General features: G+C 37.3%; 2 protein-coding genes across 3 annotated transcripts in view; one reads left to right on the plus strand and one right to left on the minus strand.

The window, feature by feature from the left end:
* The window catches only part of rreb1b (ras responsive element binding protein 1b), a 40,188-nt gene extending 27,520 nt beyond the window's left edge, over positions 1 to 12,668 (minus strand). For both annotated transcript variants that reach the window (XM_065276242.2, XM_065276241.2), the window contains exon 1: positions 12,350 to 12,668. The gene's annotated coding sequence lies outside the window, so the exon portion shown is untranslated. The remainder of the gene's footprint in view (positions 1 to 12,349) is intronic.
* Positions 12,669 to 15,000: 2,332 nt separating this feature from the next.
* Positions 15,001 to 17,094, plus strand: nrn1b (neuritin 1b). Its single transcript, XM_065275388.2, has 3 exons — positions 15,001 to 15,161; positions 15,489 to 15,633; positions 16,294 to 17,094. Exons 1-3 carry the CDS (start codon positions 15,107 to 15,109, stop codon positions 16,520 to 16,522), a joined length of 429 nt encoding a protein of 142 aa, XP_065131460.1. The 5' UTR covers positions 15,001 to 15,106; the 3' UTR covers positions 16,523 to 17,094.
* The last annotated feature ends 1,858 nt before the right edge of the window (positions 17,095 to 18,952 follow it).

The following is an 18,952-nucleotide window of genomic DNA, read 5'->3' on the forward strand; positions in this document are numbered from 1 at the left end:
GAGTAACGGAACGACTGCGTCTGTCACGTGACATCTACAGGTAATCAAAACTTTAGCGTGTGTAATCTGCACCATAGAACTGTCTTAAACAGACTATCTGACGGGTTTTAGAAGATTAAATACAACCCGAAACTAAAAAAAAGACCAGGCCTTTATTTGAGACAGGCGTTTATTTACCCAAACCTGTCGTCACACCAGGCGTCTAAAAGAGACAGGCGTCTATTTGGGACCCGGCTATTATTTGAAGTTTTACGGTATTAAAATCATTCGGTTATTGCAAAACATTGCATTTTTATATCCCTAAATTTGCATCCCTAGTACAATGAATCACATTTTTCCCTTGACATTTTCCAGAGTTGTTTTCAACACAATATTATTGGAATTATATATTTTTAATCCTGCTTTAGCAAACAATTGACACTAAAGAGTATAAAATGCACTATTAAATATGAAAAATGTAATATGACTTATGCCTATAGACGGTTTCATCGGATGCACGTGCAGTGAGGCGGAACGCGTCTGGTCCGAACTTTACTTCCGGTTTCTGTTTTTTTAATGGTCTGACTAGTTGCTAAACTGAACTCTTGAACAAATACCTCCTCGAAAAAAAAATGTTTTGGTTTTCTATGTAATCTACGTGTTGTTTATTTTGCTTGTTATATAAATAAACTACATTAAAAGTACTTTGTTGTTATTTATTCTTAGCGGAGTTTACCGAAAGTTACATGTTGACCACGAAAGCCGCTTGTTTATGTTGTTACTGCTGAAACCGTCTATAGCAGGACGAGCTTTCTAAACTACCACCCATTTCCAGCACTGAGCATTCCAGGCCATTTAAAACCCCAGCGCAGATTCACCCAAGCGTACACTTCTGGTCATTATTTCACAACAACCCCTGCCACCCCAAGATTTCCTCCATCCCAAATCCCTCTTTTTCCAAACCCATCTTTAAGTACTTCTCTCTGTCAGTGGAAGGAATCCTCTGATGAAGCACATTTACACGGATGAGCCTGAAGGCCTCATAGACAGCCACTGTCTCAGACCAGACAATACAAGTGTATTAGTGTGCTGAAGTAGGTCAAAAAGTGTATTTGGCAGCGTTGTGAGTGTTAGCACTCTCTGCTTAGTGTCTCGCAGACTCTTGTGTGTATGAATGAATGCCAGCACGCTCTGCATTTGATCTCCTTACATATTTGCATACGCACACACACACTTTTATACAATAAAAAATGCTGGATAATTTGGGTAAATTATGGACAAACCCAAATGTTGGATTTAAATTAAGCTATGCTGGGTTGCTGTCAAAATGATGTATGGGTAAAATATGGCTAATTTAACCAAACTGTTTATTTTGAAATAGCCCAGCAGTTTTAGAGGGCATGGTTGTTATATCCACCCGACCCATCTTGCTCTGGTCCTCTGTCCTTCTCCACCCACCTTCAACTGAGTTTTTTCAAAGTCCTTATCTTCAGAGACAGACTTTGTCTATTCAACGCGCCCACTATTGCGCCTCTGAACGCGTGCATGCATAAAAACAAACAAGCAGTGCAATGTCAAAGCTACTTCTATGTAAAATAAGTAACAGATCGGGCTTAATTATAAACTACTTTTCATCTGAATTATGTGTTTGAGGAGATGAGGCGACACCATGTGTACGAGTAGTTTCTTTCCCTCTTACACTTATAACACTAACTCTTATGTTCATCTTCTGATGGGGACCCTGATCAAAGTACAGAGCCACATCACTGACCGGCGGGCACCATAGAAACCACCATTCACCGTCTCCACTCCGTGAACGATTCAGAGTCCTGCCCACTGCCCCCAAAACCCCACCCCTACACAAGGGCACTGTCCTTGAAAACAGCCAATCCAGTTTCAGCAGTCAGATACTGATTGTGGAGCTTATGGAAAATGTATATAAGCAAGTAACTGCTGGAAACAGCCGGAGGTTGTCTGTCATCCACATGGTGCTTTTCAAAAGCTAGGGTGTAAAAAAGCAAACTGCCTCTCCCAAAATAATCCACTGTACTCAGAGGTACTGTACTGCAGACACATTGTGAGACATTCTGAAAAGCTCTGGTGCCAGAGGACAGACCACTTCTGTAATACACAGAAGTTGGTTTAGAGCAGGGGACAGCTAGGGTTGTGCCGTTAGACGACAGTTTTGAGTATCGATGATAGTCATACATATGGCCGATAGCTGGCTTTCTTGACGATAGTTGGTGATAGTTATTTTTAATCATCATAGTTTCCTATTAACATGCGCATTGCTTGCTTTTTCTTGCAGAAGAAGGTTTGTGGGCTTAACTTTGGCGTGAGAGCTTGTAACGTGCACATCTTGGACTCTTGCTCGGTCCTTGGACGCACGGCATGGACTCCTTCTAGCACCTGAGCTTGTAATAAGCACAGCTCTGCCATTTCCTTGTACTAGAGAGGTTGTAGGGTGGTTGAACAAGCGGTATGTTGTTCCTGGCACGCAGGAAGTTTCAGAGCGTTGGAGCTTTAATGACATGCTTGAATTAATTGCATTAATTTTAAGAAGGCTGTGGTCATGACAGCGTTGCCCTTAGAGTTAATCAGCTTCTTTTTGTCCACCAATCAAGTTGCTTGTCAAAAATGAACAAATAAGTAAGTAAACTATTGCCCTGCCCTCCGATACTATTGTGTATTTGCGATCTCACAGGCTGACGATAGGACAATCTCAAAATGGGGCATATCGCTCAACACTAGGGACAGTAGAGCTGGGCAAAAAGAATCGCCTGCAATTTTCATGCATGTCTTATCAGTAAAGCCGGTTTGGTGATTAGTAGTAAATCGCCATAACATGCTTTCAGATGGAGCGGCATTTACTACACAGAGCTGTATTTCACCAAGAAGCTAGGCAAAATCGCGTTCATAATAGACGATCTTGCCTCTGTGTAATAAATGCATCTGAAAGCAGGTAATAGTGGTTTACTACTAATCACCGAACCGGGCTTTACTGATGAGACACGCATGAGAATCAGAGAATCGCGGACAATTTTTTCGCCAGCTCTAAGGGACAGCAGTGTAAAATTGGTCTGCATTTAGCAATAACATTGCTAACTCATACTACTGTCATCACAATTATAATTTAACAGTGTTATCAAATTAGATTGATGGTTTCTGCATGCACAGAACCTGGTAAAAGTGGTTTGGAGGCTTCTTAACATAGCACCTTAAAATTAACACCTCAGCTATTTTAATTAGGGCTGCACGATTTGGGTAATTTTTCCCATTGCGGTTATTCATGCTAATATTGCGATGTGCGATTGCGATTATAATAAATGGTATCATGAGTCAACTTGATGGGTTTTAAGGAAAATCCACACACAGTTTAGTGATAATGCTAAAATGTGTATTTGTAAAACTAGAAATGTTTTCTTATTGCCACGTGATGTAGCAACTGCTCAGTGTCAGTAATCCTAAATCCAAAATACCGCCATACAACAGACGTAGAGTTTTTTTTAGCTACCAGATCACTGTCAATCTCCTCTGCATCCATCTTCGCTCTGGTATTTCCGCGCTGCGCACACACAAGTGACGACGCACACACCACACAGGTGCATGTCACACATGCACTACCTTTTTTGTTCGTTTTTCTTTCTTTTTTTTAAACAGCAAGGAAAATCATCAAACTGTTATCAGAAAGTTGGTGTTAACAAGTCCACACATGGATTTATTTAATATAATTGCAACATTTTGCTGTCATATAATTGCACAGGCTGACATTGCGATTGCGATTGCGATGCGATTAATTGTGCAGCACTAATTTTAATAGTGCACATCTTTAAAGCTATTTTCTGTGGACATTATCCATAAGCACACATGGGTAGTACGGTAAACCTAGTAACCCTAACTCTGGGCAGCCTTATAATTAAGAATGCACCAAAAATGTTGTGTGTCCATTTGCACACAACTGTCATGATCGCGTTTGCTGTGTAGCGCTGTGATTACGGCTGCAGTGAGACTGAAATCTGTGTGGAAGATGGGCATTTATTTTCATTCATTTTTTTCTTTCGGCCAAAACTGATAATTCCACTTTTGGACAAATTTCGCCGGTTGATTTTTTGATGCATCCCTAATTATTTAGATAAAAAACTGTTAAATGTGCTTCTGTTGCATAAAACTAAAAAACGAATATTTAGTTTTGTTTAATTTTCATCCAATTTTGGTGTGTTATTTTCAAAAAAGGTAATTTTATTGGTTTGAAGTTATTGGTTTTGTGGTCAAACTCCAATTCATTAAATTAATGAAACTAAAAAGTCTTATATTAATACAATTATACAAAAACTTTCTTTAACATATTTTTTCTAATTTCATTGCATCACTACTTATAATCCTTTGCACTTTGCCTTGGTGAACATCAGTTGCGGACGGTGACTTCTCTTCCGCAGGGCCAGATTCAAAATATGTGTTCGGAGTGTTATGTCTGTTGCTCGTCATATCAAAATGGACAGAAGCATCTGCTAAATGACTAAATGTAAATATGCGTCTGTTGCGAACCTATGTACATCATGTGTCTTGTCAAAATTCATGCCTGCTGCACGCGCATCAAAAGTGTTTATGATAAAAAAGACGCTCACATTCACAAAATACTCGCAAGACACTTACTAAACAATAAACTCTGATTCCACATGAGATTAAGCAAGTATCTGGCAAACGTAAGCTCCATTTATCATAAACCAAGCAGGCAGGTAGTCTGACATGACGCATCCAACACATATTTTGAAATGACGAGCCACACACATGGCGGGCTAAATAAATGTTGTGACGAGCTTAGCATTGTGCGCCTCCGAAAAAGCTCTTTAAAAAGTAGTCACCGGTCACCACTGGTGAACACAATGATTCGGTGCCGAAAACGTCATTGGATTTTCTATTCAAGGCAGTAAAGAAATATCTAAGGAGAAATAATTAAAGGATGCTGAAAAATAAAAAACTTTTTAGTAAGTTGATAGATGTTTCATGCACACTGTGTAAATGCAGATAAAACAGATCTTTGTGCCGTTGCAGAAGGCTGGACAAAGGTAAATCTTATCTATTTAATTGTTTGTTGTTTATCTTATCTAAAGATTACCTCAATTGATAGATGTTAGACTATAGTCTATATGTAAATAAACTAAAAATGTTTTCAGAAAAAAAACGTACTTAAAAATTATCTTGACATTTGTGTAGCAACATGCATGTTTTATAAGCATGTCAAAAAACAATACACAGAAAAGAAAGTACCAAAAACTTTTTGACAGGCTATAATTGTCTTTGTTCATATTAATATGGCTTTTCACGTAACACACATATTTAAAATAACCTGCACTAGGGGTGTAACGGTACGCAAAAATCACGGTTCGGTGCGAACCCCGGTTTTGAAGCCACGGTTCGGTTCATTTTCGGTACAGTAAGGGAAAAATGCAAACATTAAACTGCAGGTTGTTTATTACTATAAACTTTTTTTTTACAATTTGTTTACACTTTTTTTTTAAAACAGTTTTTATTAAAATATAACATATAAAATATATATAAAATGAAAAAATTATAAATAAAATACTACTGCAAAGTTCTTTTTTACATTATTTTATAACAGAAGGTAACTCTTTTCTTAACCTTCTCTTAAACTTTTTCTACTAAAACCTTGAAGTAACAAATTCAATTCCTGAATACATTAATGAACTATTAGCCTACATTTTTGCCACCAAAAATTTTCTGTTTTGATTTATTTTGGATTGTTTAACTCACAGTATTGAATTGGCTATGTACCATCTCTGTATAAAAAATAATATTACTGCTCTATGTGTAACTGCATAGCAAGCAACATGATGATATACTTATTATACACTCATTTTGAGATTAGTGAGCTGCATACATAGCCATCTTTGATCTTTTGCACGTTTATCCTAATCTTTGCTTGTGTCGTCAATGTAAGCTGCCTGTGACTTTACTAATGAACCCCTCCGTAGCTGAGTAACAACTGAGTAAGCCCGGGTTACAGCTCTTCTCTGTCCCGACCAGCTGATCGCATTGTGACAATGATATGATTGACGTGATCTGCAGATGAAAAATCTGATCACGCATTCCTTATTCTCGCTGTCACAGAAAGCGCGTCTCATGAATGCGTAGCAACGAAAGACGTGCATCCTCTCACGCACTTTTGAAAGAACAAAGCAGCGCGTTGACACGCGTTTAACATGCGCTTTTAGATATGACACGTAAACGTTTACACCAATAATCAAACGGATATACAACTAAGTAAATAAAAATCTTTCTGCGGGCCGAATTATGTTATATGTTTGACAGAAGACTTGCGCTGAACGCGGAGACTTCCGCCACTTAATATGTTCGTGCGGAAACGCACGTATTATGTTCCGCACAGGCGCACACAAAATGCATTCGGCCTTTCGGTGCACGCGTGCACCGTGCCGAAAGCCCTGAACCGAAACGGTCCGGTTCGAATACACGTACCGTTACACCCCTAACCTACACACAAGTACTGAGTTTGGTGTGGCGATGGAGGGCACTATGGAGCAAGAAACCCAGTTTAGAAAGAAATGAATTTTACTTTATTTTACCAACCTGGACAAGTTGAGATGAACGAGTCCAAGTGTTTACACCAAACTCTTGTTAAATATACTAATTACAGACATTTTTAAAGGATTACAGGAATTTTAATTCACATTTTGACACATTTTCGTATCAAATCATAACTGTGTTGGATAATCTTTAATATTACAGATTAAAATAATAATCCTCTGGTTAAAATAACTCATTAGTGCACATTTTGACATCAAGTTCTTTGTCTAATTCTAGTAGACTAGAGGAACATGTACTATATTCTGTGATAAGCAAGTTAATATTTACTGCAACCCTGAGATGAACCAAGCTACAAAAGAATCAAGAGTGACCTTTGCCTTGTTTCCATGTTTTGTTTTCTCACTCCTGTTCCCTCAGGAATACTCTCCTCTTTAATACCCACCTAAAACTTTCTTGCAAATGATTTTGCAAATACTTCATTCGATTAATAAAGAAGTCGCATGTTTCTTTCCAAGTTTTAAAAATTTGCATGAAGCTAGAGTAATACTGATCATTCCTGTTTAAAAGCAATGAATTTTACTTTGCAGCCCAAGGAGTTGCATCTGGTTCGTATACATCAATCGTATATTCCCTGTTTTTGCTTGCTTCATGTTTGCTTGCACCTTTGTTTAAATGGTTCCATAAAGATCTTTCTGTTTTACAAAAGACTATTTGTGGCGGAAAATGTTTTTTCCGATTTTAAAAAGGTATGAAAGAAATGGTTCTTTGAGGAACCAAAAAAGTTCTTTATGGCATCGCTGTGAAGAACCATTGGAGCACCTTTCTTTTTAAGAGTGTATTGTTCAGCTATGCAAATATGATGAATTGCCTCTAACCCACTGAAAACATCTATGCCATAGACTACATCTTAGGAAGAACTGTATAGCTGAAGGAGAACTGGGGCCCACCCTCAGCCGAGACGGGTTTCTCAAGTTTTTTTCCCTTTGCTACTAACCAACATATGGAGTAACTCATTCCTACGACAGTTGGCTTGCTCACTGGGGGTCTACAAACACATATATAAACCTTATGGAATATGTACCATTACTGCGATATTTGTAAAGCTACTTCGCCAAACAATGCGCTTTGTGAAAGAATGCTATATAAATAACTTGACTTGACTTATGCAAGCTGCTAAATGCGAGTGCGAATATTAACAACATAAATCAGCTTCTAAATAACAAATATTGTTTGCATGTGGACAAAGCTGTTACTGTAGCAAGCATGGATTAGCAGACATTAGTATGGTCTAGAATGGTGGGTAGGCAGAAAACACTGTCCGCCTTATGCTCTTAATGCTGCAAGAGACGGGGAGTGGCCTGGTATCTTATCCTGAAAGGATGCCATTTTTGGTCCATTGTCTACACTGCCTCGAGGCATTGAGGGAGAGGCTGCTAGAGAAATGCCTGAATCAACTAAATACTATCAAATGATAACAGCTAACTATGAGCATCTTTGCCTACCCATGACTTCATAACCTGTTACTAACTGTGTTGTGTTCCAATAGGGCTGATGAAATCAAAATATATAGCTTACGAAAGAGTAACACTAAACATGTCATCAGATGATTCGGAAGATCTTGTGATAATGTGCCATGACATGCTCACAAATGAGATGGATGATGATTTGAGTCATATCTTAATTCAGCAAAAACAGTAGGAAATTTAGTCTCTCGCTACTGGAAATGCTGTTACGTCATTAATTCATCTCAGCCAATTGGAATGTGGCTTCTGTTTTAAAGATTCTCAAACAGGCCGTCATTTCACTGCTTAACGGCAATGTTTACAACCCCCTCCATCACCCTACTGCCACCAGATTGGATCCCTGTCCTGATGACCAGGGGTAAACTCCTCGTCCTGCCGTTTTTTTACTGCAAAATCTATAAAGATAAAAACCTCAAATGATTGAGCCAAGAATCAATCATCAGTTTCTTGAACGGGGCCAACGCCAAAGGATTATTACTTGGACATTATACTGTCACTAAACAAACATGCAGTTTATTTTCATTTTCTAACCCTCTACCAGTGCTGCAAAACTGACAGACAAGCACTTTGCAACAATCTATAAAGCTGACAAAATATGTTTCACAAAGTCGTTCTGTATACTGACAAGCTGATTGAGACTCTTTGAAGAAAAGGCACCGAGCTAAGAGCCCAGCCACATCTGTTTCCCATTGCACATCACTCTCAAAGACACAGAGGAGGATCTGTCCCGCTAGCTAGCAGCCGGGATGTTTCTCTGTGCAACTTTCTTTGCCTATAAATGATTGTCTATGAAGGTATCTGTGTCATCATTTTACATATAACAATGACGACAATGGTTTCTTAACCTGCAGTACACGCCTATATTCTCCAGATAAATAGACAGTCATAAACACTCCCGAACTCACTTCTTTTTCCATTGAATGAATCACTACGAGGGGCTAAAACTGAAGTCACAACTTTATTAAGGCATGATGCTGTCATGGTGAATGGTTTTATGTTATTAGATTAACAGTTTTCTGACAAATGCCTGGTAAGCTTGTCAGGTCATCAGTCAAAGGTTCTGTTTGCAAAAACAAAAACTCCTCATCCATTATGTGAATGTGATACACGTGTATAAGCCACAGGCATATTTTCACATCTTTCAAACGTTTGTTCAATGCTAGAACATAAAACTGGAAAGCGTAAAACATAAAGAATGCTATTACAAGACGAACTGGTTTCACAATGTGACTAGACCTGCCATCTCCCCAGGTTTCTCTTTCTCCTTTTCCACCGCCTCACTAACTCTTACTAAGCTTGAAGAGCTGTCCTTCAGCATCCCGCCTCCCCGCTCATCGTTCCACCTCTAAAGCTATCAAAAATTTACAGACTGTGGGGCAACTGCCAGCTGACAAAACCGTTTAGTCAGCAACAGGGGCAGGGTGGGAGAAAAGGGGCGGAGTCAGAAGGAAGGAGAAGGAGGAGGCAAAGGAGGCTTGCAAAGCCATACGTGATTCGCCATCTCTTCTCTCTCACAGACAAACGCAAAAAAGGCAAAGCTCAAAAGATCCCTCAGGAAGGACTGTTAGTTTACGCAAAAAGTTTAACAGAAGTCATGATTGTGGTTACACATCAAGGATGATCACAGTTTGTCTATTATTATGACCTGTCTGATTGACTATAAGTTAATTTTGACATTAACAGGGAAAAGATACGGTCCCTATTATTTCTGTTTTCTAACTTCCTCTATCCACAGAAGCTGCTCTATTTCCTGTCATCCATATCCTACTACTTATAACTATGTTTTTTTAAGACTTAGAAACAAAACGAAAAGTGAAACTAACTACTAAAAGTACTTTAAATTTAAGAAATAGGAACAGCATATTAACAGTATTTGTTTTACATCTTTTAGCCAAATAAACATTAGCATTGAAAGATGTGTAGAATAATAAAATTTAGAAAAGTTTTATCCAGAAATCTTTCACAGTCATTGCTCTTATCAATCATCAATCCAGGGCTCTTTAAATACTATTAAAACGTGTAAATAGTTCAAATCCTTCTGCCCAAAACTAATTTTTATTTACCCCGCAGGTATCACAATATCTCACCCAACGCCACAGGACCAAATCAGGCTTCCCATTCCCTACGAAGGAGAAGGAACATAATCTTATCTAAAATAGACAGGTTAAAAATAGGTCCAGAGAGTAACAGGATGCCCAACACTACCCCTGGATGGGTGAATAGAACACCCATCACTAGGGGTAAAAGTCTCAGTGAGGTGACCAACTAGTTTCTTCATGCACTCCATTACAAACAAACTGACCACTCATTCTCTACACTGTGTAAACAATCACCGTTAGACATTGTTTGTCAAGGGAAGTTTACCAGTAAGTTGATTTGAGTGAATTTGTTTTAATCAATCAAAGTTAATGACCTTGCCTTTTAGGATGCATATAGTACAACGTCTGGGCCTCGATATTCAAACAGACAAATAGCAATCACTCAGTCAATGACTATATGGGAATTTGTCGGATGTATAGACTCTTTATAGAGGTTTTGAAAACCAAGTGGGGTATAAACTGATGGCCTCTTTCTATCCCTAGTATCAGCATGGCAGCCCTGATGGGTCACAATAGGTTTTCTCTATTCAACTCTGGCGACTCCCTGCTGAGGACAGAGGAGATTACAGTCCCGACCACTGGTTGAGTGTTTAGTCGAACATGCCTTTGAATTTTCAATGGCCCTCTTGCTTTACGTGTCTGATTTGTACTGAACAAACAGATCTCCGCCCTTCATCATCTGGAAGTGTAGGAGCAGCTATTCTATTAGGAAATTGAGGATTTGTTTTAGCTTGGCTAGATGCATGTTTCAAGCAGAGAAAAATGAGTACTTATCATCTCTATATATTTAACGTTCAAAGAAAAAATGCAAAAAGGCTTATGCAAATATTATACAAATTAACAAAAAACTGTAGTAAAATCAGGGTCGTTATCGGGGGGCGGGATACAAACTGGCTCTGTGATGGGGGCTTATTAAATGCACCTTTACACGTATATATGCAGGGGACTGGGGCCCACCATTGTAATTAAAAAAAATATATTCTAGTGTCGACACCCGAGTCTCGAGACAGTCATCATATTTGTGTTGTAAATGTATTACCCTATGGTTTGGGTAATTTTTGATTTCCATAAAAAATAGCATCTGTTAAAATTAAGTTCACAAATGAATCGTCACTTTCATAGATTATTAAATATTTTATCATTTGTAGGCTACAAAATATTTTCAGTTACATCTCACAGTGATCAAGGCAATGTCCACGATACCTGTGCGAATAACCTTATAAACTTAAAGCAATTGTTTAAAAGAGAAATGTGAGTGTGACTGAATGATGCTGCCACTGAAATCCTGCTGAAGCCCAGTGTTGAATTTGGTAAAGGAATGTGAACTGCTCATCCGGATCTCTGTGCATTCAGATTCTCCTGAGAGTCGCGAGGATGATGGGAGGAGGGTACGAGCACGGACACGCGCAAAAAATGATGCATCAAAGCAGATCGCTGAGAAAGTTTCGACGTGTGGAAAATCATCACGAATCGATACATTTGATAGGACTTTGACAATATTGTTTATTTTTTTCAAATATAAGAGCCGACTAAATGTGATCATCTCGTGCACCAAACCCAGCCCAAAGATAACTCGTGCGAGTAAACCGACGACAGCGAACTTCCTCCTTTAAAAGTTTGACATTCCCAAACACTAAGTTTATGACGTTTGACACACACGACACTGATTGTATGATAATCAATAATACCGTATCCATCGTAAAAACATGTCGAAAGCGCAAATGAAACGTAGATACAAAATGTCCCTGCAAGGTCAAAATATAAAGGGAAGCGTGTCCAACCCCCCACGCGTTAGCCTCGATCAAAGTTCAAAGATGTGGATGCTTCGGCTCAAAATTAAAGATTCACTTTTGATATCAATGTTTGAACTAAACTCATTTGTGTCAATCGAGAGAAAAGCCATATTTGTGACATAAAGTTAAAGGCAGGTAAGTTGGGTGAACGCATGTGCGCTGGTTAGACGCGAGTAAATTCCTGTAGTCAGGCGTTAAACCTTTGGATGCGAGAATGAAACGAGGAAGCACACAAACCCTGTGCGAAAAAAAAAACATCGGACATCACCTCGACATCTTCGGCCTAACAAGTTTTAAAAACTTACAACCAAGTATGCAGCCAATAAAGTTTGCAGTCGACATGATGGAGAACGTACATGCGATAAATTTGAGAAAACTTGTCGGTACTTACGTTTGACTTTGTCGGGGTTGGGCAGACTGCGCTAAGACATGGTGATGGTGAAAAGAGATGATGGACTTCGAAAAAAACTACAAACTTGTTCCGGAGAGCGATCAAAATGGCGCATTTGAGGATGTGCAAAGTTCGCCAACTGGATAGTTCACAACGTTTACTGTTTTAGCTCCCTAAAGCGATGATGGCCATCGACACTTGCGACGAATGAGGTTCAGAAAAGTCACTTTTTCCTCAAAGTGTGTTCCTGAGCGCTGCTCAGTGAACGTGATAAGTAGACGCATCACGTGTTGCTCTAGTCTCCAAGGGGACGTGTGTTACTGAGGCTGCCACTGGAGTTCAGCTGTGAGCATCTCTACGGGAGGGGTGAAAAACTTCACTTCCACTCCTGTCCAGCCTCATCCAATTCTTTATACACATAAAGATAAATAGATGTCCATTAAGCAAACTGGAAAAAAGTTTTTGAAATGTTATATTTCATGAGTTGAAGAAATAATAAATAAACTATTTTTATTAGGTAACGTAATGTAGGCTATTACATAAAAGTGTAAACAAACCCCTACGTCAGAGAAAACAGTACACCTACTTTTAATACTGATGATGCAATACGCATCGCGCTTTGGCGCCTACTTGCTATCACAAGACAAAACACCTGTTGGTCGTCACACTGCAACAGAATTCGTCATCAAATAAAAAATAAATTAAAAACACATGAAGTAATCAGGGAATATATTCCAATGTACAGTATTTAATAATCTCATACATAAATAATTAGTTATCCGAATACAAGAACAATCAGAGGTTAAACCATCTCAGTGTAATATTTCAGTTTTACATATTAAAAGTCCTGTATAAACTGTGGCTTCATGAACCTAAAATATTACTTAAATGCAGATAAACAATGTCTGGGTATATCTTGTTTTTTATTTGCCATTAAATATTGTATATGCAAGGATGTATCTGTTGTGAAGTGACATAAACAATCAAATTTCTCAACATAAATTAACTATCTTGAAAATGCATTTGGTTACACATTTAATACAGAAGTTTGACATGAAACCAATTAGATCCTTAAATCCAGACAAAATTAGCTGAAATTAGGCTGTTTATTTTTATTCCCACCTCCATGCTGCTTCCATGTGTTGCTCAATTTGAAGGTAAAATGATGTGTCTTGACATAGGAAAGACTAAAAATATATTTTGTGAGGGATGGAAAAACTGCCATGTTACAGAAATTTAAAAACAAGAATTTGTATTTATTCTTTTGTAAAACATTATCACAGTTTTTTAAGTTTTCTTTCTAAAATGACAAACCCAGAACATAGTTAACTAAGACAATTGTTCTCAAAGCAGTTATATTAGAATACAAACACTCAAGCTTTTTTGACATAACCAGCAAAACAGATTCTTGCTCAGTAAACGGTTTGCATTTTCTTTAGGGAAGTGCACAGTTGATAATGCAGTTCTGAGCAAGCCCTCAGTTTAAAAATTCACAAACATTAAAGCTTTAGTAGCATGTGGTTAACTTTGGGGAAGTGATGTACCCTCTACTCCTTTAGTAGATTTGACAAAAGTATATATACATGTATCAGATAATATAATTAAACTCTCATACTTTGTTTTTGTGGTTTTTGAGAAAGCTACCACTAGAGAGCAGTCTCTCCATCACTTATGTAATCACACAAGAGTGACCTTGTGCTGGTATACTAATGCTTATGACCCACTGTAACCTGGATAATTGCCTAATGCCTATGGCCTATATAGTGTTCTCCATCCTGCAAAAACTTCAGTTATTCTGTGTTTATTAACATGCATTTTTTTTATTTCATTAGGATAAAAAATAAATTAGTTAACAGTTATTGAAATAGATTTTTAGATAATAGAAGATAATGGAATAAAATAGATTAAAAACTATAAATATTTTAGAAACTGAAATATTTCTAATAATGCTGACTGGTAAGATAATACAGCTGTGAGATCCATAATGAGTGTTTAAATGTATTTATATGCAAATATTCATGTTACTAATACTATTATTAAAAATGATATGAACACAGTAGCCTACAAACGGATGAGGGTAAAAAACGTATTCCAGTATCCAGTAACACAACGAGCATACTAGCCTATTTTGACAACAACACCCTCTGTTGGAAAACGATTGCAACTGCTTATCAAACGCATCTCTGCAAGCGTACCCTAACCGCTATTTTAGGTTTGATAGAGACTCTTGTTAAGTATTCTGGTATGAAACTAATGATCAAAGGTTTTTGTATTAAGAAATTTCATATTTGGTAAAAGAGTGTATAGTTGTATAATAATTGCATTTGTATAAGAAAGATATTTGACAGAGTTTTGACATTTTATTAATATAATTAATATTAATCATAATAATATTGTTATCAATATTATATATTCCATTAATTTGCGGGATCTTCACTATTATTTTAATAACTAAAACATTGTATACAAATATAATAAGTGATTTAAGATATTATTATTATTACTTAAAATCATGTTAATAAAACGCGAGGATTTATTTGTTAGGTGCATGCTTGCGTCATATTAAGCGGTGGGGGGCGGGTGAACGTTGCTGACATCTATTTCTCAACTATCCACTTTATCCCAGGCAGCTGTGGGGAATCTGGGGATTCGTGACAGAAGTAATTTTATTTTCTTTGAAATGCAAATTGTTCCTGATGAGAGGAAGTAAGCAATCACGGACCTCCTTCACAGTCTGTTGGTTTTGTTAATGGTAGGATGGGTCTGACTTCGTCCAATAAATACAGCTCAGTTCTATTCACGTTGGAATTAGGTAAGTCATTCAAAAAGTTGTTAATAATTTTCAGGTTTTCATACGTGTTGAGAAAAAAAAATGTTTAATAGCCTTTCAAAGGTGATTTTTTAGGAGACACCTTTATCATCATTAAAAATGTATATGATGTGTTTAACTAATGGTTATATTAATCTTACTGTGATTACACTGTGTTAATATTTGGTTCTTGTAAAGGAGGGTCACAGTTTTGTTAATATGAGTTTTTGCAATTTAGGAATGAATTCAAATCTAATATTTTTAAGACCTTGGGCAAAATTCTCATTATGATGTGTATTATTTTAGCTGATTTAGTTTGATGTATTTCAGTTTCTTTGGTTCAGGCAGTATGCACTGCAGGAACCTGTGAAACAGTATTTAAAGGCTTCTCTGACTGTTTGCTTGGCCTTGGAGAAAACATGATGAACTATTCCCAAGAGCTGGACGACAGAGAAAACCTACAGACCATCTGCTCGTAAGACCACTTTGTCTACAATAATCACTGAAAGTAAATCAATAAATATACGTGACCTAGTCTGTGAAAACCAAGACTTTGTTTTCTACATAAAATACACAATGTAAATAAAATCCTGTGAAAATCCTGTGAAAATATAGCCTTGATATGTTTAAAGGCGGGGTGCATGATCTCTTTAAGCCAATGTTGACCAGTAGAATCTGGACCTTCTTTTGATAGACCCGCCCCACACATACGCAACCCAGGCAATGATGTTGGTTAGTAAACATGCCCCTTACTGCTGATTGGCTACAAGTGTGTTTTGGTTCTTGACCAGACTCCCTTTTCCAAAGTGTTTTTCAAAAATCATGCACCCCGCCTTTAATATTGACGGAGTAAGGTCATGTCAAAGGCTAAATGAATGACTGAAAAATTTAAATTTGATTTATCATAATTAGATTATGAGACTTTTGTTTCACAGGCAAGGTCATATATAATCAATTTTGCAAGTGAAAGAAGATGTGCGAGTAGCAGTAGCCGATAATGGTGATCATATATGGCATCAAGACTTTCAAAAATTACTTTGTAACCTAAAATATTACCATGAGTAAAACTCATGCAATTTATGGCTTAGACTGATAAATATAAAAAATGTCAAACAGAATGTTTATCTACATGCAGATATTGGGAGGACTTCCACTCGTGTGCCTCCATAGCAATTGCAGATTGTCAAGAAGGAGCGACAGAGATCTGGGAAAATCTGAAGCTGCAGTCGTGGAGTTTAAACTATCAGGGAAGTTTGTTTGAATTATGCTCTGGGTATAATGAAGTGTCCAGGGTTGTATTTCCAATGGATAAGATACTGCTGATCTGTTTTACCACACTGGTAACACAGCTTGCTTTTGAGTAATGAACTTGAAGATCTGACCAGAGACCCTTTTCTCAATGGACAATATACGGACCAGCACCTCTTTAAAGAAATCATTTGGTGTTTATGTGCACATAATAGACTATTAAGCATAATACGTTGAGATACTGTACAGATACTGATACAGATTCTGTATGTATCTTGTGTTACAACTGAAACACCTAAAATACAATTCAATCACAACTTTTGTATATTAACACTATTTTTAAGGTTTTCTCCAGCATTACAATCTGTCTTAGACAAAAGAGACACAGCATCCAATGCACATAGCATATTGCCTTTTTTGACAGAAGGAAACATCTCTGGTGGAATATAAATGGCATAAGAAATGCAGTTGCTCTCTATCACAGCCCCTAAATCAAGACTTGACCTGGTTAGAATTTCGTGCTGTGCTGAGCATCCTAAACATTCCCTGAAGAGATTGTGCTCTCATTAGGCACATCTGTCTTTCTGTTAGATAGCCTGTGTTGTAGAGTAAATAAAAACAATACAAATGTAGTCTTTTTCTGAATTTGAAAGATATGAGTAGAAACATACATTTTATTTTACATTGTTGTTTAATCTTATGTTGGCGTGTATTGTCTTTTAATGCTGATATGAGCTGATATTTTTTAATCTTTGTTAGTGTTATCTATCATTTACTAATGGTAACATATACAACCTTATTATAAAGTATACAATTAATTTGGTATCACATTATCGTGAGTGACCTTAATACATATTTTTCACAAAAAATTGTTGATTATTTCAGAGGGTTACTAATGACACATAATTTGGGTATTTTCATGGATAAATTTGGAATTAAATGGGTTATATAAACTGATTCAGTATTGAATAAATATCACTAACATTTAAAACATGCAAATAAATTGTCTTCATTCTGTACATAAAACCCTCAGGCCAGAAACTATATAGCTCTCAAAAAGTGACTCATAAATGTTCAATAATTCAGTGACACCAGACTCACAGCATCCCAAACAAAATAAACCACTCAGCAGTTCACATTAACTGCACAACTCCTCTGTAGTGATCTTTCTTTACGGAAAGAGTTCATTTCTGAGAAATGATACAAAAGATTTCTATTCATCTTCAAATAATCAAGACAGAAAGCTCTAGAATTTTCTATTGAGTTGTCTCTACTGCATGTGCAGGCAAGTTTAATGTTATGGCAGCACTAACTTGTGTGCCAGATCAGGTCTAGTTTAAAGATGTTTGTTCAGATTTCATAGTCCCTCCCAACACTTATAGTAAATTCTGTGTCATCTTTTCCATGTTCGATACTCTTCCAAAGAAGCCTTTGGACTTCATTTAGTCTATTTCAGACACAAACCTGTCAAACAAGTCTGCAACAATTGCAACCCCATGAATCATTCAGGTGGTGTGATACGGTCTGTAGTCTTAATTGGTGAGTTGTCATGTCTCTCTAATTCTGTACATCTTAAATACATCATATAAAATGTCTTCAAATGCACACGACTTGATTGATCGTTAAATAGAGCTACTGTATGTCTTTTAAAATGACTAATGTACTATCATGTTCCCCTCCAATTCAGTTGTGAGGGCTACAGCAGTAAAGAGGTTAGGCTATTTCTGGTTTTTAATAATGCAGTAGGTTCTGTTAGTAAATGGGGCAGGCAGATACTATGTGGACCCTGTGGACATAAAAGGAGGAGAGGATAAATAATACACATAGGTGACGTGCTTGAAGGGAGAGTTACAAAGAGAGAAAGACTTATGGATCTCACCATGAGTTCTGAATGCACTGATATTGAAGGGGACATTTGACAATACATTTTTAAGATGTCAATTGTCCCCAAAGTACGTATGTAAAGTTCAAGCTCAAAATACCATATATATAATTTATTATAGCATGTTATAACTGCCACTTTGTAGGTGTGAGCAAAAAAGGGTGTGTCCTTTTAAATGCAAATGAGCTGATCTCTGCACTTAACGGCAGTGACATGGTTGGATAGTGCAGATTAAGGCGTGGTATTATCCCCTTCTGACATCACAGGGGGAGACAAATTTCAATTACTTATTTTTTCACATGCTTGCAGAGAATGGTTTACCAAAACAAAGTGTTTTTTTTTATGCTAACAGTCATTAAAAGAGATCCCATATGGCACAGTCAGTCACGATGTGACCCTGGGGATCTTCTTTTGCATCTCCAGCCAGGCACAAATACGGTTAATCTAAGTCTCACTAACATGATATGATGCTGGCCCCCCGCCCTCTGCATGTCTCTTAAAATCAATTGGAAATAGATCTATAGTCAATACAATGGACCAAGAGATAAAACTGTTAACCATTATATTGCATCAGGATAGATTTACTGTAAGGTTATGAATATCTTCTTTACGATCATTAAGTGGAGGAATGTTAGCTTATTGCGTTCCTCTGCAATCTGAGGGT

Source organism: Paramisgurnus dabryanus, chromosome 6, assembly GCF_030506205.2.
Source record: "Paramisgurnus dabryanus chromosome 6, PD_genome_1.1, whole genome shotgun sequence".
NCBI classification, from domain to species: domain Eukaryota; kingdom Metazoa; phylum Chordata; class Actinopteri; order Cypriniformes; family Cobitidae; genus Paramisgurnus; species Paramisgurnus dabryanus.